At 39.3% G+C, this 20,933-nt stretch overlaps 3 protein-coding genes and 1 long non-coding RNA gene across 10 annotated transcripts; 1 reads left to right on the forward strand and 3 right to left on the reverse strand.

The window, feature by feature from the left end:
- Nucleotides 1–2,641: 2,641 nt before the first annotated feature.
- Nucleotides 2,642–3,700, reverse strand: LOC106094822 (uncharacterized). Its single transcript, XM_013262060.2, has one exon. It carries the CDS (start codon nt 3,578–3,580, stop codon nt 2,885–2,887), a length of 696 nt encoding a protein of 231 aa, XP_013117514.1. The 5' UTR covers nt 3,581–3,700; the 3' UTR covers nt 2,642–2,884.
- Nucleotides 3,701–11,070: 7,370 nt separating this feature from the next.
- LOC131994200 (uncharacterized) lies at nt 11,071–13,690 on the reverse strand. Of its 3 annotated transcripts, none has more exons than XM_059360718.1 (2): nt 13,421–13,690; nt 11,071–12,977 (listed from the first exon to the last, which is right to left on the reverse strand). In XM_059360718.1, the coding sequence occupies exons 1-2, from the start codon at nt 13,525–13,527 to the stop codon at nt 11,774–11,776; spliced, it is 1,311 nt and encodes a 436-aa protein (XP_059216701.1). In that variant the 5' UTR covers nt 13,528–13,690; the 3' UTR covers nt 11,071–11,773. The 3 variants fall into 3 exon arrangements, with proteins under 3 accessions (XP_059216701.1, XP_059216703.1, XP_059216702.1); XM_059360720.1 differs by lacking the exon at nt 13,421–13,690 and adding an exon at nt 13,069–13,306 and having other exon boundaries at nt 11,071–12,974; XM_059360719.1 differs by lacking the exon at nt 13,421–13,690 and adding an exon at nt 13,069–13,306.
- A 910-nt stretch (nt 13,691–14,600) lies between these two features.
- LOC131994307 (uncharacterized) lies at nt 14,601–20,406 on the reverse strand. 5 transcript variants are annotated; one of them, XR_009396613.1, is made up of 3 exons: nt 16,834–20,406; nt 16,403–16,661; nt 14,601–16,308 (listed from the first exon to the last, which is right to left on the reverse strand). XR_009396613.1 is itself a non-coding variant. In XM_059361056.1 (2 exons), the coding sequence occupies exons 1-2, from the start codon at nt 20,404–20,406 to the stop codon at nt 16,532–16,534; spliced, it is 3,606 nt and encodes a 1,201-aa protein (XP_059217039.1). In that variant the 3' UTR covers nt 14,601–16,531. The 5 variants fall into 5 exon arrangements, 3 of the variants coding, with proteins under 3 accessions (XP_059217039.1, XP_059217038.1, XP_059217040.1); XR_009396612.1 differs by having other exon boundaries at nt 14,601–16,311; XM_059361056.1 differs by having other exon boundaries at nt 14,601–16,661; nt 16,931–20,406.
- On the forward strand, nt 19,870–20,565 carry LOC131994308 (uncharacterized). The gene is made up of 2 exons (XR_009396618.1): nt 19,870–19,955; nt 20,148–20,565. It is a non-coding gene; the product is annotated as an uncharacterized LOC131994308 (long non-coding RNA).
- Nucleotides 20,566–20,933: the final 368 nt, after the last annotated feature.

Here is a 20,933-nt window from a genome sequence, read left to right on the forward strand (position 1 = left end):
GATTACAATTCAGCTACCTTAACTCCTTTTGGCAAGGGAAAACGCCAACATGCAGGATGTGTGCCCCGCATGCAACCAGGGACAGCACGACACAATCTATTTCTCTGTCCATTAGACCACTCTGGAAGCATCTAATTTAGCCAACGATTGTTGGATGAAGACGGAAAGTTGTTTTCACAACACCGACAAGCTGGTGACAAGCTGTAGGCCATAATTGTTCACTATTAAAATACAAAAATTAAAACGAACATTACAAAAGCAATACTAAACATGTTTGTAAACTTTTTTAGTAACCTTTATAACTTCTTTTTGCCTATTTTTCCATATTATGTTCTTTTTCGAAATAAAACAGCTGAAGCAAAACAGCTGTTTTCGAAAATTCCCTCTCCCAAAATTTTTCTCTACCTATTCAATCAGAATAGGACGATTTTATTCGAGGGAGAGTTTGGGAGTTTATTCCCAGGGAGTTTTCAGAATTGGGCTGTATATCTTAGCCATTCCACCCCTTCCTTAATTGCAAGGATCTCCGCTTGATTCACACTGCAGTGGTTGGGTTACCTTTTCGATTTGACCAGTTCTAGATCTTTAAAGTACACCCCAAATCCCACCCTGATCCTGTAGTTTGGAACCATCCGCATAGAAGCCTATGTAACTTCTATTAACTGGGATATGGTAGTTCCAATCGGTTTTATCAGGAATAGTGGTACAGTACTTTTTATCAAAAAGTGGTTCAGCTGGGGTGTAATCGAAACTGCCTGTAACATTGTATCAAGAAATACACAGTGTCCGTAGCCTCCACATGACCAAATAGAAAGCTCCCTTGGTCTCACGCAGTGGTCGCTACAATTTGTCTAGCCACAATGTGCAGAGGCATGAGATGTAGCATTAAATTCAGTGTATCAGATGGTGTCGTCCTCTGTGCGGCTGTGATGTATAAACAAGCCATCCTTTGGATCCGGTTGACTATTGAATAGTGATGGACTTTTGAAGCGCCGCCCATTAGACCACAACACCATATAGCATTATAGATCTGACAACTGCAATATATACCCAATGCATGACACGCGCTGCAGGTGTATAGAGTAAGAGTTGCCTTTCTTGCCCTTTCCAAAGTGTTGAAATGCCGCTGCCGCGACAGGCGATCTCCAGGGATCTTTGTCCTAAGATATGCTTCTATCAACCTCTTAAGAGTCTTCAGTATAAAGGATAATAGACTAATAGGACGAACATTTTTCGCCTTCGTGCGGTAACATTTTCCTGCTTTCGGAATGAAAATGACCATCGGGTCCCTCCATCCCACAGGTATATATGACATGCTGATACAAGTAGAGTATATCTCTCTAAGCCAAGGAACCAGTCTATCAGACACAGCTTGTAGTACAACCGTTGATACATCAACAGGGCCAGACGACTTAAAGGAGTCGAAACTTCTTATCGCCCAAAGGATTTTCAGCTCAGACACAATTTCCCTAATAACCACCGACGAATGCATACCAGTGACAACCAGTGAATTTTTTTTTATCATATAAGTCAACAAATAAAGCTTGACCCTTAGTATATTTTAAAGTTGTCGGCGCAATGGGAGGCAACGATGTGCCATCAGATTTCCTCTGAGGGCATTAAAACCCCAACCCTATGTCAGCCAGGAATGCACAGGCTATCAAAAGAAAGCTACTCGGTTGTCCTATTACTTATAAGAAGGGAAAAGTGGAGCAAGCACTTTGACGCAGAAGGAATTCAGAAGTTTTTAGATGAGTTCTACATATGGGCATCAATTGTTGTTGTAGCAGTGTAGCTTGACTCCTTCATCGGCAACCCTTGCCAAGGAAGGAGTCAGGCTGCCATTTGATTGGGGTATTAATTGTGATGATTGTTGCAGATTTAACAAGCGTGAATACCGGCAAAGACAGACGTTGTAGTTCGACTGCAGCAAAAGTTCGATGAGAAAAGTCACCCTCCATCCAAGTTCAAAAATTGCCAGCACCATGTGCTGGATCGTTCTTGGCGTTGTCAAGAGCGTAGATCCCAAATATCTGCAATACACGCTGGAGCTCTCATACCATTCTAGCTCTTCCTGTGATTATTCTGATGCCTGAAAACCGGAACAGGTTGCATAAAATCTTTTCAATAATTTCTCACTCATGGACTGATCACTGGTTGAGAAGTCAATTGTTCCGCACTAAGGATTTCAAATAGATCCGTAGCTCTGAATAACTACCCAAAAGCTTGAAAATCCACTGAAAAAAAGATGAATCTCCAATCATTATTTCCCGCAAGAAGCAGTGCTGTGAGCATGCGTTCAAAGTTATGCAAAGCTTATACAACTTCTGCCGCAACAAGGACAACCTCCCACCACGATTCATCCTCTCCAATGAAAACGTGAATATTTAACTTCCTTGTGTGTTTGATGATCCTATGTAATGTTTCATATATGGGGCTCTAAAGCTTGTGTTTAATTATATAATTGTTTACAGTGACTTAAAAAAACAACACAAAATGCTGAAAAACAAAATTTTAAAATCATTTTGTGCGTGAGTTTTTTTTTATCGAATCACCTTATAAATAAGATTTTATCTAATCTTACATAAAAGCTCATCCAAATAAAATACAGGGATATGAGGTTATAAAAAAGCCATTACCCTATTATACATACAATGTTTTTAAAACATTTTTTTTTATTTTAAATCAAAATTACAAAACTTCATTAAAAGAATATGCAAGACTGTTGGTGTGTGCACATTGTACTGACTACGATATAAACTTTCCTAAGGTAAAAATACATTGATATTATATATTTATACACCGAACTATGAGTGTAAGGACTTATGAAGAAATACCATAAAATAAAGCATACCAAAACGATACTAATAAAATGGTTGAAGATTTACGAAAACCTATTTTCCGCACGAAAGTTGGGGCTACTGTCGTAGGCATGTCGAAGCTTAGGCGTTTCCGATTTTTGTAGTGGTGATTTGTTCTCTTTGCCGGTCTGAAGACGATTTAGAACCACTTTTTCAAGATTTGTGCGGGATCGATTGTAACGTTGAATGTGTATTACTTGAGGCCGTGGCGGCGTGTTTAAAAACACTCCTTCAAATATTGTCTCTAGACTGCTGGTTCGACTAAGGCACTGCTCCTCCTCCGGATGGTCATTGTTATCACTGGGCGGGCTTATTTGTGCGTTTATATCATGAAGAGCTACGTAGTCGGGGTTATTAATGCATGGACTTGGATTGAGCCTCTCCTTGGAATGTGGGTGTGTTGGTGTTGCCATATCCTCGCTGTCAATGGGTGAAGGAGTTCGTCCCAAGGGAGAAATTAAGCGAACTTCAAATGCCGGCAACTCATCGATATCAATGGATTTTGAATATGTTTCCATTTCTTTATCCAAACATAAGGAAAGCGATGAGATTTCGCTATCGTTCGATATTGTGGAACAACACGACGTATGCAAGCGGTATGATGAAGCGTTGCTAACTTCTCCAGAATTATCCAAAATACTATTAGAGCCATTTATAGTTAGTTTCTCATCAGCATTTTCTTCAACACATTCTGAGATACCAGACGCACGTGAGCTCATAGTTTAGTTTTTATTAAAGCAAGCAAGCTTAAACCTGCAGTTAGAAGCACGCGCGCAGATTGTTTTTCGAATAATGAAAACAGAAAACAAAAAATAAAATAAATGACAAACTGACATCAATTGAGGTAATCATTTTAATATCCTAATCGATTCTATATTAGCAATCGATAATTATTATACTCAAACGATTGGGGAGTTTACACAGTACATCAAAAAGCTTGGTGTTTGTATTGGAAAAATAAAGGCGAGCCCTGTAGTGGAATTCAGTAGTGTTTTAAGGGAAATTGTTTAGTTAAACAGCGATTACAGAAATTTTCACAAATATAGTATTCAGTAGCCACTTTTAACGATAATCGACATCGTTAGAATCAGCTGTTTTCGCTAATGAATAAAAATGCGTTAACTAAACGACGGCCAATTATTACATTACTTTAACGAAATAAATTAAAATAAATATTTACGATGGCTTTAGAGTATTTTCTCTGGTTTTTTCTTAAAACATGTCGGATATATGTGTGGACAATCAATTAATAAGCGTAGTAGCGTGTGTTTCTTAATATGAAAAACACATGTCCGCAAAAGTTTTATTCGAATAAATTCGTATTGATAGCACTTTTCCTAAATAATTGTGTATATTTTATTTAGATTTGTGATGCTTTTATGTAAATAAAAGAAGGATATCAGGCTATGAGAGCAATTATTTATTTTTTTTTCGGGTAGAGTTGCCCGAGTGAAAAAATAGATAACGATTTCTGTTAACGAGGAATTAGAGAATAACATAATCGTTAGTGAAAACGATTTTTTTGTCGACATATTTAACTAAACGATGTTCGTTATGAATAACAGAATTGCGGTACAGCTCATGAAATTTTCTAATTCCAGAGTTGTATGCAAATCGCACTAGGACGTCAAATGCTTCGTTTAGATTTCAAGGGTTTTTACATTTTGTTCCTTTTTTATATTTTTATCGTTTAAATTTATAGTATACACGTTTATAATCATAAATCTTGTGGGTGCTACACCTGATAATGCAAATAAAAACTAGAATGCTAATTGACATTCTAGTTTTTATTTGCATTGTCCAGAAATTTGAGAGCCTAGTGGGAATTTGCGTCACCATTCTCACAGAGTTGTATAGTTGATTTTGTTGTTGTTGGGGTAATGACTGTGCCTTGAATTAATTTGCCTTATGCGAATGCGTGAAGGCAAAAAAAAAATGAGCGTGTTGAGCTTTGCTTTTGAGTGGCGCGTTGCAAAAATGCAACTCTGTACACTAATTCCACAAAACAATGCGGAAAAGTTAAACAATTTTTAACTCTAACGCTTGAAAGAGACCTTCATTCTCTGTTGCCGCATGTAAAGTAGTGTTTTTGTTTGTTTGTTAAACTTTTGCGAGTTGCTTTTTAGCATTTGTTTACAGAGTTGAATTTTCAACGCCACGCTCCTCAACACGTTCATTCTATTTAAGCCTTCATCTGAGAATGCCTATTGTAAACATATCAGCATACAGCAATTAGAGAGTTGTAAAGCAAATATGTATATCAATAGCTGTGTTTTATTTTAGTACTATGTATATAATATACCACACTTAGCCCAGAACTGTGTTTCGTAGAACAAACCTTCCAGCTTTCTGGAAGGGCAGGACACTAAATACTTTCTGGACGCCAAAAATGGACTTCGTTCAAAAAAAGAGTGTACACCAAATTAATGGGGAGATAATACCTTTAATTTGTTAAACCACACTTAACCCAGAACTATTTTTCATAGAACAAACCTTCCAGATTTCTGTTAAGAATCTGGAGGGCAGGACACTAAATCCACTCTGGAAGCCATAAATAAACTTCGTTCAAAAAACTGTTTTTCGTACAAGAATCTTTCAAGTTTTCTGTTTGAAAACTGGAGGGCAGGACACTAAATCCACTCTGGAAGCCTTTAATGGACTTCGTTCAAAAAAATGTGTATACCAAGTTAAAGGGGAGAAAAGTACCTGTAATTTGGTGTTCCACACATATCCTAGAATTGTTTTTCGTAGAACAATATTTCTGGATTTTTATTTGGAAACTGGAGGGCAGCACAGATACGGTTGCACATCAAATTTAACGGGAAATCAGTACCTTTAATATGTTATACCGCATATATCCCAGAACTGTTTTTCGTAGAACAAACTTTCCCGACTTCTATTCTGAAACTGGAGGGCAGGACAATTAATCCAGTCTGGAAGCCATAAATAGACTTCGTTCAAAAAGGTGCATACATCAAATTAATGAAAAGATAAATACCTTTAATTTGGTAAACGACACTTAACCGAAAACTATTTTTCATTGAATAAACCTTCCAGATTTCTGTTAAGAAACTGGAGGGCAGGACATTAAATATACTCTGGAAGCCATAAATGGACTTCGTTCAAAAAAGTGCGTGCACCAAATTAAAGGGAAGATCAACATCTTAATTTGTTGTACCACACATATCACAGAACTGTTTTTCGTACAAAGATCCTTCAAGTTTTCTGTTTAAAAACTGGAGGGCAGAACACTAAATCCAGTCCGGAATCCATAAATGGACTTCGTTAACCTGTAATTTGGTGTTCCACACATATCGCAGAATTGTTTTTCGTAGAACAATCTTTCTGGATTTTTATTTAGAAATTGGAGGGCAGCACAGATACGTTTGATGTTAACCAAGATATATTCACTTACTGGTGGTGGCAGTTGCCAACAACAAAATATTGAGTGCACTATCTGTCAAAATCAGTGATTAGTGCAACTCAGATTTTGTGTATGTTAGTATTTTGCGCCATTTTTCGTTGTTTGTGTGTGTATGGTTCTTAACTATAATACACACACACAACCAAAACTCGTTGACAGATAGTGTACTTCGTGAGAAAAAATTGTACTCAGCTGTTTACGGTACACTATCTGGTTATTATGTCATGATGGTAACATTGATGATAACTGTACAGGGTGATATAATATTTTAACAAATTTCTACTTTAAGCCCAGTACGCAGCTCCAATCAAATTTTTGCTCACAAACACATGGTGACAAAAAACCATACATTTGTTTGACCAATCTGTCACTATTGTTGGACGATAAATTTTGCATTTATCAAAACTAACCGATTTTATGTACAAATAAAATTATTATGTAATGCAAAAAACGTGAAAACATTGGATATTTGTTCAATGAAGTGGAAATTAATTTCCAATGCGTAAAAATGTGAAATATCGTTTCATTATAAGTTTACTGAAGATCACAAGTTAAGGGTGGTACTTAGTTTACTTTAATTGGCTATGACAGAATATTTCTTTCACTAGCCGACCGTAGAATAGCGTTCCAAGCGCCTCGATCTTCTGCACTCATTCTAAAATCTCTGACACCAAGTTTCGAGGTGTCTCCCACAACTTGATCTTTCCATCGCGCTTTTGGTCTTCCCGGTTTGGTCTTCCCGGTTTGAAAGACTTCTTAGCTGGAGCTTGTTCATCCATTTTGACAACATGACCTAGCCAACGCAGCCGTTGTATTTTGATGTGTGTAACTATGCTATTGTCGTCATATAGCTCATAGAGCTCGTGGTTCATACGTCGCCTATATTCTCCGTTAACGCAAACTGGTTCATATATTTTACGAAGAATCTTTCTCTCAAATACTTCAAGCACTGCCTCATCTGGTTTCACAAGTACCCATGCTTCAGAACCATATAACAGCACGGGTAGTATCAGTGTCTTGTAAAGTGTAGTCTTCGTCTGTCGAGAGGTGGCCTTGTTTCTATCGAGAGGTTAGTCCAAAGTAGCATCTGTTTGCCAATATTATTCTTCGCTTTATCTCAAAACTGGTGTCATTCGTTTCGGTTACGGCAGTGCCGTGGTAGATAAAGTTACTATCTCAAAGTTGTGGTTCCCAACTTTCTCCATGTTCTTTATCTGCTCAGTTGTGCAAAGCTTTTTGGGAGTGGAAACCATCCATTTCGTCTTATCTCCATTTACTGCCAGACCCATTTTCACTGACTCTCTTTTGATTCTTTCAAAGGCTGCAGTTACTACTTCCGGTGACCGACCTATGATATGGATATCGTCGGCATAGGCGAGTAGCATGTGCTCTCTTGTGATTAGTGTGCCATATCTATTCACTTCTGCTTCTTGTATAATCTTCTCCAGCAAGATATTAAAGAGATCACACTATAGGCTGTCTCCTTGTCTGAAACCTCGTTTGGTATTAAATGGTTCGGAGATATTCTTTCATATTCTTACTAAGGAACGCGTATCAGCAAGTGTCATCCTGCAGAGTCTTATTATTTTTGCAGGGATACCAAACTCTGACATGGCTTGAAATACCTTTGAACGTAAAGGAGTATCGAAGGCGGCTTTGTAGTCAACAAAGAGGTGGTAGGTGTTGATTTGTCCTTCTCGGGTCTTTTCCAGGATTTGGCGCAGTATGAATATCTGGTCTAGGGTGGATTTACCAGGTCTAAAGCCGCATTGATAGGGCCCAATTATCTCATTGACTTTAGGTTTTAATCTTTCACACAGTACGCTCGAGAGTATCTTGTATGCGATGGGGAGGAGACTTATTCCTCTGTAGTTAGCACATTCCGTCTTGTCTCCTTTCTTGTGTACGGGACATAGTATGCTGAGGTTCCAATCATCGGGTATGCGTTCTTCTAGCCAGAATGCGCAGATAAGCTGATGCATACGCCTTATCAGCGTGTTGCCTCAGGTATTAAACAGTTCAGCGGGTAACCCGTCGGCTCCTGCTGCCTTGTTGTTCTTTAGTCAGGTCACTGCTACTTGGACCTCATTCTGACTAGGAGATAAACATTCTATACCATCATCAGGGATTGGTTCTGCGGTATCCTCTTCGCCGCCAATATCGGACACTAGCAGTTGGGTAAAATGTTCTTTCCATATCCTCAGCATGTTGTCTGTGCCAGTTACTAGATTTGTCTCAGCAGGAGGATGTGCCTGCACCAAAGCCATCGGTTTGGTGTTTAATTCTTTGGTAGAATTTCCGGACTTAATTCTGACACCTGTACATCTCAATTCGCTCACACTCACGTCTTTCCATTTCTTTTTTCTTTCTGCGGAATAGACGTTTCTCCTCTCTCCTTTTCTCCCGATACCTCTCCTTCATCTGGCGTTGCTACTGATTGCAGGTTTGCTCTACATGCCGCATTCTTGGCTTCAGTAGCATCTCGACACTCTTGGCCGTACCATGGGTTTTTTGGAGGAGGCTTCCCGGGGTGGTACTATTTTCGCTTTAAGCGGATATTTTCATGATTACATTTTTTAGATAATAGGTTTTGAAGCAAAAGAACTTGCTGATTTCGTTCAGTAGGACATTCCCTCATATCTCTATTTTAATTTGGCGTAAGGACTTTTTTGAACGATGTCCATCTATGGTCTCCAGACTAAATTTTGTGTCCTGCCCTCTAGTTTCAAAATGAAAATCTGGAAGGATTTTCTACGAAAAACAGTTCTGGGTCATGTGTGATATACCAAATTAAAGGTATTGATCTCCACATTAATTTAATGTATGCACTTTTTTGAACGAAGTCTATTTATGCTTCCAGACTGAATTTTGTATCCTGCCCTCAGAATAGAATCTGTAAGATATGTTCTACGAAAAACAGTTCTGGGTTGAGTGTAGTTTACCAAATTAAAGGTATTTATCTCCCCATTAATTCGATGCATGCACTTGTTGCGTACGCAATGACAAAACTTGAGTAGGGCCATTAACCGCTTGGGGACAAATATGGACAATGAGAAGAAAAGTGAAAGGAAAAAGGGCCATGACAGGAAATTTTTGGAAAATGGAGTATTTCCTGGGCTTTTTCATTTCTCTTGGATTTGAAAATTGGAGCTGGCTGGACGTGTGGATCGTGTGAGAAAAAAAAACGGTACATGGTAATCCGAGCGAAGCTGATTACCCGACTAATAGCCTGGTGAACCAAACAAAGTGGGAAAAACAAGAGATAAACAAGGCTTTAGTCCATATTTTTTATACCCTCCACCATAAGATGGGGGGTATACTAATTTCGTCATTCGGTTTGTAATTACTCGAAATATTCGTCTGAGACCGCATAAAGTATATATATTCTTGATCGTCGCGACATTTTATGTCGATCTAGCCATGTCCGTCCGTCTGTCCGTCCGTCTGTCCGTCCGTCTGTCCGTCCGTCTGTCCGTCCGTCTGTCTGTCGAAAGCACGCTAAGTTCCGAAGGAGTAAAGCTAGCCGCTTGAAATTTTGCACAAATACTTCTTATTAGTGTAGGTCGGTTGGGATTGTAAATGGGCCATATCGGTCCATGTTTTGATATAGCTGCCATATGAACCGATCTTGGGTCTTGACTTCTTGGGCCTCTAGAGTGCGCAATTCTTATTCGATTGGAATGAAATTTTGCACGACGTGTTTTGTTATGATATCCAACAACTGTGCCAAGTATGGTTTAAATCGGTTCATAACCTGATATAGCTGTCATATAAACCGATCTTGAGTCTTACTTCTTGAGCCTCTAGAGGGCGCAATTTTTATCCGATTTGGGTCTTGACATTTTGAGCCTCTAGAGTGCGCAATTCATATCCGATTGGAATGAAATTTCGCACGACGTGTTTTGTCATGATATCCAACAGCTGTGGCAAGAATGGTTCAAATCGGTTCATAACCTGATATAGCTGTCATATAAACCGATCTTGGGTCTTGACTTCTTGAGCCTCTAGAGGACGCAATACTTATCCGATTTGAATGAATTTTGGCACGACGTGTTTTGTTATGATATCCAACAACTGTGCCAAGTATGGTTCAAATCGGTTTATAACCTGATATAGCTGTCATATAAGCTGATCTGGGATTTTGACTTCTTGAGCCTATAGAGGTCGCAATTCTTATCCGATTTGCCTGAAATTTTGTACGACGGATCCTCTCATGACCATCAACATACGTGTTTATTATGGTCTGAATCGGTCTATGGCCTGATACGGCTCCCATAAAAATCGATCTCTCTATTTTACTTTGAGCCCCCAAAGGATGCAATTCTTATTCGAATTGGCTGACATTTTATAATTTAATTGTGGTCCAAACCGGACCATATCTTGATATCGCTCTAATAGCAGAGCAAATCTTTTCTTATATCCTGTTTTGCCTAAGAAGAGATGCCGGGAAAGGACTCGTTTAAATTATATTTTGTACCACTAATGGATGTGTAAATAATGCCCCTAATAACCTAGAGTGTGATAATAGCTTATACACGAGCTTAAAAATCTAAACGTGAACTTAAAAGATAAATAACCTAATACCTTACAAGCTAAAGTGAAAATATAAAGCTTACAAAATAATTAAAAGGATAAATAAACTAGTATTACAAGCTAAAGAAGAAAAAAAAACTTAATTAAAAAACAGGAAGAAGAAAAACCTGAAGTATAATGTTCCTTTGTCACCGATCCAGAATAAACTTCACCCACAACCGGTAGATTCCAAATAAAAACACAAGGCTTAAATTCCGTTTGGCAAATTAAAAGATTTTATTTGATGGTTAATGAGTGATCGTTGTTGTTAACAATGCCGTTGATGTTCACGTTGTTGATGTTGTTAACATAGGGGTTGTTTATTCTCTTTAAGCAAATATTAAATTGAAAGAAAAACAGGTAATAATAAACATTTTAAAATGAATTTAACACAATAAAATTATGAAAATTTAAACTTTATACAAAGCACTTGACTCACTTATTTTTTTTACTATGGCGACAAAAGAGGCTAATAAAGGGCTAACAGGCTTATTTATACCAATGAGATGATTATAAATTAAAACAAAAAATAAATAAACAAAATGACGTTGTTGGCTGGGGAAATTTCTCCGAATTGTTGACAGTTGATTCAAATATTGGTAACACCAGGGTTACCCTCACCAACATCCCCACCCCCGTGAACTGACCCAGAGGGGGAGGCTTCACCATCATGCGCTTCAACGTAAAGGACAGCTAATCTCGAAACAGGATGACGATATACACCAGCACTAGTACGGACCTCAGCTGATCTTGCCACACCATCTTTGCCATGGAACAATTGGATGACTCGACCTCTCTTCCATTGACTTCTCGACAGCTCACCATCACACAAGAAGACTAGGCATCCCACTTTCATTGGCTGAGAAGGCAGACACCATTTTGTGCGTCGGGTCAAATCTGGCAGATACTCACGCACCTACTGATTCCACAAGCCATTTTTCATGTTCTGCAACACTCGCCATTGTTTTCTTAAGCACATTAGCCTTGGCTCAAAAGGTGCTGGTGTATGAGTTGAGTTGGGACATCCAAGAATGAAATGATTGGGTGTCAATGGCTCCGAATCATCAGGAGAAACAGGAATAAGAGTTAAAGGCCTCGCATTCACCATATTCTCCGCCTCTATGAGCAGAGCTTGAAGGGTTTCCAATTTCGGCGCATGTTCCTTCAACATCGCATACAAGGCCTTCTTCACCGACTGGACTAAGCGTTCCCAAACGCCGCCTTCACTAGGGTTGTTTGGTGTATTGTAGACCCATTTAATGCCAAGAGCCGTCATACTTGAACGAAACGAATCATTAATATCGAGAAAATTAGACGTACCTTGGAGCTCTTTGGCGATGCCAACAAAATTTGTCCCATTGTCGCTTCGAATCATCACTGGAACGCCCCTTCGGTTGATGAAGTTCCGTATACAAAGCAGACAGGCATCGCTAGACAGATCGGTGGAGATTTCAAGATGGACGGCTCGGATGGTTAAACAGGTAAATAGGGCTACCCATCTCTTTTCTTTACGACGGCGAATGGTAACATTGACAGGGCCAAAATAATCAAGGCCGGTATATGAAAAAGGTCGCACATATGGGGTAATACGATCCACAGGTAATGGAGCCATTTGCGGTTGTGTAGGCTTAGCTCGACTAACTTTGCACATAGGACATCTGAGCTTGATTTTATTCAAAAGCTGACGAAGAGATGGCACCCAAAACCTTTGTCGAACTTCGCTCATAACTGTGGCAACATTGATGTGGCAAAAACGAACGTGGTAGGATTCCACTAAAAGGCTGGTAAACAGGTGATTTTTTGGTAGAATTATCGGCCTTCTGGCATCGAGAGACAAGAAAGTGGCATTATCAATTCTTCCGGAAACACGTAACAGACCACCGGTGTCCATGAACGGATTTAATGATTTGAGTTCGCTCTTTTCTGACAACCTTTGTCTTGTAGCAAGATCGGCTAAATCGTCTCCAAACATCTCTTGTTGTACTTGCTTACAGAGATACTTCTCTGCTTCTTCTTCCTCATCAACTGACAGCTCTCCAGATCTACCAGCACTTTGTTTTAATTTACACCTCAAATTATGCATGTACCGAAACACCCACGCCATAGTCCTTTTTAATCTGCTATATTTCGAAAAACGATTAATATCAGGTATAACTGAATGTACTTGCCTTGCCACCAGCACTCTATACTTTGAACGAAGTTCCACTTTACCTCGATCAGCACCTGAATTTGTTTTTGTTTCATTCGGCCACTCCACCTCATTTTTCATTAAAAAATTTGGGCCATTTTTCCATCTTCCGTTCGGGTCATATTCTTTGGTTAGATTTGCCCTTGTTGCCTCATCTGCGGGATTATTTGGACCTGGACACCACCTCCATTGTTCCACCTGACTGCTTTCTAAAATTTCCGCCACTCGATTTGCCACGTATTGTTTGTACATCCTGTGGTCGGACCGTATTCCCATGACGGCGGCCTGTAATTCCAACTTGGGTGTTGTGTGGAATCTAGTTGGGGCACAACTTGTCTTGCCCATCACAAAAATTACTTTGATATCACTACTTACCACACGCCAATAACCCACCGCAGCCATTGCATCCTCACTAGCGTCAGTAAATATGTGAAGTTCGACATCATTATTATGGTATGTTGGATTATAATACCTTGGCACATTGAATTTCACAATATTTGGCAATTGGGCTAACCAAAACTTCCAGCGGCCATATATTTCTTTAGGGAGCTCTTCATCCCATTGTATACCAGACTTCCACACACTTTGCATTATAATTTTCGACGTCACCATAAAGTCACTCTAGAGTGCGCAATTCATATCCGATTGGAATGAAATTTCGCACGACGTGTTTTGTCATGATATCCAACAACTGTGGCAAGAATGGTTCAAATCGGTTCATAACCTGATATAGCTGTCATATAAACCGATCTTGGGTCTTGACTTCTTGAGCCTCTAGAGGACGCAATACTTATCCGATTTGAATGAATTTTGGCACGGCGTGTTTTGTTATGATATCCAACAACTGTGTCAAGTATGGTTCAAATCGGTTTATAACCTGATATAGCTGTCATATAAGCTGATCTGGGATTTTGACTTCTTGAGCCTATAGAGGTCGCAATTCTTATCCGATTTGCCTGAAATTTTGTACGACGGATCCTCTCATGACCATCAACATACGTGTTTATTATGGTCTGAATCGGTCTATGGCCTGATACGGCTCCCATAAAAATCGATCTCTCTATTTTACTTTGAGCCCCCAAAGGATGCAATTCTTATTCGAATTGGCTGACATTTTATAATTTAATTGTGGTCCAAACCGGACCATATCTTGATATCGCTCTAATAGCAGAGCAAATCTTTTCTTATATCCTGTTTTGCCTAAGAAGAGATCCCGGGAAAGGACTCGTTTAAATTATATTTTGTACCACTAATGGATGTGTAAATAATGCCACTAATAACCTAGAGTGTGATAATAGCTTGTACACGAGCTTAAAAATCTAAACGTGAACTTAAAAGATAAATAACATAATACCTTACAAGCTAAAGTGAAAATATAAAGCTTACAAAATAATTAAAAGGATAAATAAACTAGTATTACAAGCTAAAGAAGAAAAAAAAACTTAATTAAAAAACAGGAAGAAGAAAAACCTGAAGTATAATGTTCCTTTGTCACCGATCCAGAATAAACTTCACCCACAACCGGCAGATTCCAAATAAAAACACAAGGCTTAAATTCCGTTTGGCAAATTAAAAGATTTTATTTGATGGTTAATGAGTGATCGTTGCTAATAAAGGGCTAACAGGCTTATTTATACCAATGAGATGATTATAAATTACAACAAAAAATAAATAAACAAAATGACGTTGTTGGCTGGGAAAATTTCTCCATTTCTCCGAATTGTTGACAGTTGATTCAAATATTGGTAACACCAGGGTTACCCTCACCAACATCCCCACCCCCGTGAACTGACCCAGAGGGGGAGGCTTCACCATCATGCGCTTCAACGTCAAGGACAGCTAATCTCGAAACAGGACGACGATATACACCAGCACTAGTACGGACCTCAGCTGATCTTGCCACACCATCTTTGCCATGGAACAATTGGATGACTCGACCTCTCTTCCATTGACTTCTCGACAGCTCACCATCACACAAGAAGACTAGGCATCCCACTTTCATTGGCTGAGAAGGCGGACACCATTTTGTGCGTCGGGTCAAATCTGGCAGATACTCACGCACCTACTGATTCCACAAGCCATTTTTCATGTTCTGCAACACTCGCCATTGTTTTCTTAAGCACATTAGCCTTGGCTCAAAAGGTGCTGGTGTATGAGTTGAGTTGGGACATCCAAGAATGAAATGATTGGGTGTCAATGGCTCCGAATCATCAGGAGAATCAGGAATATGAGTTAAAGGCCTCGCATTCACCATATTCTCCGCCTCTATGAGCAGAGCTTGAAGGGTTTCCAATTTCGGCGCATGTTCCTTCAACATCGCATACAAGGCCTTCTTCACCGACTGGACTAAGCGTTCCCAAACGCCGCCTTCACTAGGGTTGTTTGGTGTATTGTAGACCCATTTAATGCCAAGAGCCGTCATACTTGAACGAAACGAATCATTAATATCGAGAAAATTAGACGTACCTTGGATCTCTTTGGCGATGCCAACAAAATTTGTCCCATTGTCGCTTCGAATCATCACTGGAACGCCCCTTCGGTTGATGAAATTCCGTATACAAAGCAGACAGGCATCGCTAGACAGATCGGTGGAGATTTCAAGATGGACGGCTCGGATGGTTAAACAGGTAAATAGGGCTACCCATCTCTTTTCTTTACGACGGCGAATGGTAACATTGACAGGGCCAAAATAATCAAGGCCGGTATATGAAAAAGGTCGCACATATGGGGTACTACGATCCACAGGTAATGGAGCCATTTGCGGTTGTGTAGGCTTAGCTCGACTAACTTTGCACATAGGACATCTGAGCTTGATTTTATTCAAAAGCTGACGAAGAGATGGCACCCAAAAATCTTTGTCGAACTTCGCTCATAACTGTGGCAACATTGATGTGGCAAAAACGAACGTGGTAGGATTCCACTAAAAGGCTGGTAAACAGGTGATTTTTTGGTAGAATTATCGGCCTTCTGGCATCGAGAGACAAGAAAGTGGCATTATCAATTCTTCCGGAAACACGTAACAGACCACCGGTGTCCATGAACGGATTTAATGATTTGAGTTCGCTCTTTTCTGACAACCTTTGTCTTGTAGCAAGATCGGTTAATCGTCTCCAAACATCTCTTGTTGTACTTGCTTACAGAGATACTTCTCTGCTTCTTCTTCCTCATCAACTGACAGCTCTCCAGATCTACCAGCACTTTGTTTTAATTTACACCTCAAATTATGCATGTACCGAAACACCCACGCCATAGTCCTTTTTAATCTGCTATATTTCGAAAAACGATTAATATCAGGTATAACTGAATGTACTTGCCTTGCCACCAGCACTCTATACTTTGAACGAAGTTCCACTTTACCTCGATCAGCACCTGAATTTGTTTTTGTTTCATTCGGCCACTCCATTTAAAAAATTTGGGCCATTTTTCCATCTTCCGTTCGGGTTATATTCTTTGGTTAGATTTGCCCTTGTTGCCTCATCTGCGGGATTATTTGGACCTGGACACCACCTCCATTGTTCCACCTGACTGCTTTCTAAAATTTCCGCCACTCGATTTGCCACGTATTGTTTGTACATCCTGTGGTCGGACCTGATCCACTGCAGCACCGTTGTAGAATCTGTCCAAAAAACAATATTTTTAATCGAATTTTCATGGTTTTTCATAATTAATTCTTTAAGCCGTATTCCCATGACGGCGGCCTGTAATTCCAACTTGGGTGTTGTGTGGAATCTAGTTGGGGCACAACTTGTCTTGCCCATCACAAAAATTACTTTGATATCACTACTTACCACACGCCAATAACCCACCGCAGCCATTGCATCCTCACTAGCGTCAGTAAATATGTGAAGTTCGACATCATTATTATGGTATGTTGGATTATAATACCTTGGCACATTGAATTTCACAATATTTGGCAATTGGGCTAACCAAAACTTCCAGCGGCCATATATTTCTTTAGGGAGCTCTTCATCCCATTGTATACCAGACTTCCACACACTTTGCATTATAATTTTCGACGTCACCATAAAGTCACTCACAAAACCAAACGGGTCGTAGATCGACATATTTAAACACAACATCTCTCGTTTGGTTGGAATTTTTTTACCACGTAATATTCGTCCGTCCACTTTATTTAGTTTTAAATCAAAACAAAAGACATCTGTTGCGGGTACCCATCGAATACCGAGTATTCGTTCTACTCCATCATAACAAAAGGTGTTGCCACTACTACCTTTATCGCCATCGGGGTTACCACACTCATCAAGCACTTTTTTCGAGTTGGATTTTATGCCATGTAAGTGGAATCCCGCAACTTTGTGAATTTTGATGACTTCTTTTAATATTTTGACTGCATCTTCTTCGGACTGAAAACAGTGGACATAGTCATCCACATAATGACGATCTGTGATACCACGAACGGCTCTAGGGAGTGTATCCAAAAATTTTTTGGCATTTAAATTTTTCACAAATTGGGCAATTGTGGGGGAACAAGTGGCACCGAATATCAGAAGCTCCATGACATATATGTCCACTGGCGAATTCACATCTCCATTCCTCCATAAAAATCTTTGGCAGTTTTGGTCCATTTTCGTTACACCAATTTGATGAAACATTTCCTTTATATCTCCGCATACTGCGATTGGGCCTTCTCTTAATTTAAAAAGAATGCTAATTAGTGGATTATTTAGGTCTGGGCCTGATATTAGGGCCTTGTTCAAAGAAAATTCATTAATTTCAGCGGCGGCATCAAATACAAGACGAATACCTTTTTTGTTGGGATTTTTCACACCAAAATGTGGAATATAAAAAACACGATCATATTTGGCTTCTTTTTCTTCAGTTGTAAGTTTCCGACAGTATCCTTTCTTAATATAATCATCGATTTTTGCTTTGTATTCGATTCCATACTCACGATTTTTAGCCATTTTTTGCTCGATGCTATATAAACGTCTTAGTGCCATGTCGTATGACTCCGGTATTAGTGGTACATTCTCCTTCCATAAAAGAGGACATTCGTATCTGCCATTTACCCACTTTGTAGCCTTGTTCAATAACTGCATCGCCCTTTCGTTCTTCTTTGAAATCAGTGGTTTTGTATAAACTTTGATGCCCAATGTTTCTACATCAAAATAACCACGCATCATGTTGTTCATATCTTCGAGTAGATTATTTTCAGTTTTTGAACACCTACGAAAATGCAAAACATGTTTATTAGTGTTATTTTTATCACCTGGTATCGGTCCATATAAAATAGCTCCCAATCTTGTTATTGTAACGATAGGCCCAAATTCACTTATAAGACGTGGAACTTCTAAGGGAACGGTCAAAAATGAGTGTTGCAGGCTCAATATCATCATTGGTCGCACGTTAGAATAATCATGCACGGGAAATTTTGAGATTTTTTCACATTCCTGGGATTTTAAAAAATGAGCCATGTGGCAACTCTGCACTGGCAATGACAGATCAGCTGATAAATAAATATTGGAAATTGTATATTTATCTTTGTAGTGGCCAATTCCACTAATCGTAATATTAATTTTTTCGGTGTTTTGTGAAGTGCGGTGATTATTTAGCCACTGAAGTTCCAAAAAATCTCTTTCGCCATGTATATTTAGCTCGTTTGCAATGTCTGTGTGCAGCATTGATACATTTGCTCCGTCGTCAACAAACGCGTAGATCGTGAGTTGTTTTTGCTTACCGTATATTGTTATGGGCAGAATTTGGAACAATACGTTTTCGGTGTGGCATGTTGCATGGCAATTTCTTCTTGCGTCTAATTGCGATTCGGTTTGTTGTGTTATTGCGTCGGTATTCATGTTGGGTTGTGACAAAACGGCTGATGAAGACTCCAATGCCGGAAAAGTTTTGTGCAATAGTGAGTGATGTGGTTTTTGGCAGCCATTTACCCCACAACGTCCTTTTTGGTGGCAGTTTTTTACTTGATGTCCTCTCTTTAAGCAACTGAAGCATGTTTTAATTTGCTTCACTTTGCTCCAACGATCATCCAGTGACATCTGTAAAAAAGTTGGACAATTTTTAATGCCTTTGCACTCACCATTACAAACTGGACATTGATGACCAGAAGAAACTCCAACGCAGGCAAATTTTCGGGTGGATGTTTGTGAAGTAGTTGTTGGTACATGGCGGCGATTAGCAGATGTGCTTGCAATTGGCAATGTGTCGTTGACCATATTGGCTAGGCGGCGTAGTGTAGAAAGCCTATTTGCAAAATCAACGATAGTGGCTGGTTCCTGAAGCTGCAGACATTTTTCTGCCCACTGCATTTGGCGATTGGTTGACAGCTTGGACACTAATTCACTTAGAAGCGAAGGATTTGTTAAATGGTGCTCACCTTTGGCGTTCTTTAGAAATGTGGCCATGTTGCATATTTTGTTGGCGTAATTGACGAGTGCCTCAAGATTGTCATTGGCTATTGGTGACACCGACCTTACTTTTTCAATTTGGCTCCTGATCAACTGTTCCGGTCGGCCAAATGTTTCTTGCAGCAGTTCCAAAATGGCGGCGACCTTGCTTGAATTACCTAAGAGGGATTCTACAGATTCCTTTGCTCGGCCCTTTAAAGAATCTCTCAGGCGCATTATGTTGTGTAAGTTGGAGTATCCAAATTCAGTGGTTGTGCTTTCAAATGATTCGTAAAATGTCTGCCATTCTTCGGGAAGGCCTGTAAAAGTAGGTAATGGATAAATTTTCTTCTGAGGCAAATGTAATGAATTTTGTGAGTGTGAACTGTGGACAGACATATCTGAGGTTATGGATGATCCTGGTGGCGGTTGGTGATACGATGTGCGGTCTGGTGAATTTAATGGCTCTTGCGTCTCACTTGTTGGCAAATGTGAAGATGGTGGGTTATGACTTACGTGCAGCTGTGGTGTTTGGCTTTGTGTTTGCTGTAATAGTGATATCAAAGAAGGCATTGCAGACAGTGATTGTAAATTGGCGAATTGTTCTTGCATTTGTTTAGCGGTATTTTGCATTTGTTGTGTCGAAGCAAGAATCTCTGTCTGGATTGCCTGCATTTGACGTTGCATTTGCTGCATTTGTGCATTTACGTGTTTCTTCAACTCAATAATTTCATTTGCAGGTTTTGGAACTGAGGCTTGCGAGTTGACTGGTGTCTTTTGATGCTGTGAAGAAGAAGAAGAATTAACATTATTGAGGTTGGCTGGAGGTGTACTGGTCGAAGCGGCATTTAAGGGTTCGTTTTGAGGGTTGTGAGACGGCGTTTTTGCTTTCGGCGAATGGGTAAGCGACATATCGTATATCTCAGAATCAAAACGGGCTGGAGGAATTCCTTGGGTGTTTCGGCCACTGGTTCTTTTCTTCGTCTGATTGTCGGACATAAAAACAGCAAAGACGTAACACTTTCGACGATTTCACAAACAAATGAATAAATAAAGAATAAAGATGTTCCTTTGTCACCGATCCAGAATAAACTTCACCCACAACCGGCAGATTCCAAATAAAAACACAAGGCTTAAATTCCGTTTGGCAAATTAAAAGATTTTATTTGATGGTTAATGAGTGATCGTTGTTGTTAACAATGCCGTTGATGTTCACGTTGTTGATGTTGTTAACATAGGGGTTGTTTATTCTCTTTAAGCAAATATTAAATTGAAAGAAAAACAGGTAATAATAAACATTTTAAAATGAATTTAACACAATAAAATTATGAAAATTTAAACTTTATACAAAGCACTTGACTCACTTATTTTTTTTACTATGGCGACAAAAGAGGCTAATAAAGGGCTAACAGGCTTATTTATACCAATGAGATGATTATAAATTACAACAAAAAATAAATAAACAAAATGACGTTGTTGGCTGGGGAAATTTCTCCATTTCTCCGAATTGTTGACAGTTGATTCAA

This window comes from Stomoxys calcitrans, chromosome 1, assembly GCF_963082655.1.
Source record: "Stomoxys calcitrans chromosome 1, idStoCalc2.1, whole genome shotgun sequence".
Classification (NCBI taxonomy): domain Eukaryota; kingdom Metazoa; phylum Arthropoda; class Insecta; order Diptera; family Muscidae; genus Stomoxys; species Stomoxys calcitrans.

Excerpts from the sequence above, each read along its gene's own strand:
- LOC106094822 (XM_013262060.2), bottom strand. The coding sequence starts at position 3,580 with ATGAGCTCACGTGCGTCTGGTATCTCAGAATGTGTTGAAGAAAATGCT.
- LOC131994200 (XM_059360718.1), bottom strand. The coding sequence starts at position 13,527 with ATGTGCCAAGGTATTATAATCCAACATACCATAATAATGATGTCGAAC. Across the intron at positions 12,978-13,420 it reads CGGTGGGTTATTGGCGTGTG|CAGATTAAAAAGGACTATGG; the intron begins GTAAGTAGTGAT and ends TTCGAAATATAG.
- LOC131994307 (XM_059361055.1), bottom strand. The coding sequence starts at position 20,406 with ATGTCCGACAATCAGACGAAGAAAAGAACCAGTGGCCGAAACACCCAA. Across the intron at positions 16,662-16,833 it reads CGGTGGGTTATTGGCGTGTG|ATTCTACAACGGTGCTGCAG; the intron begins GTAAGTAGTGAT and ends TTTTTTGGACAG.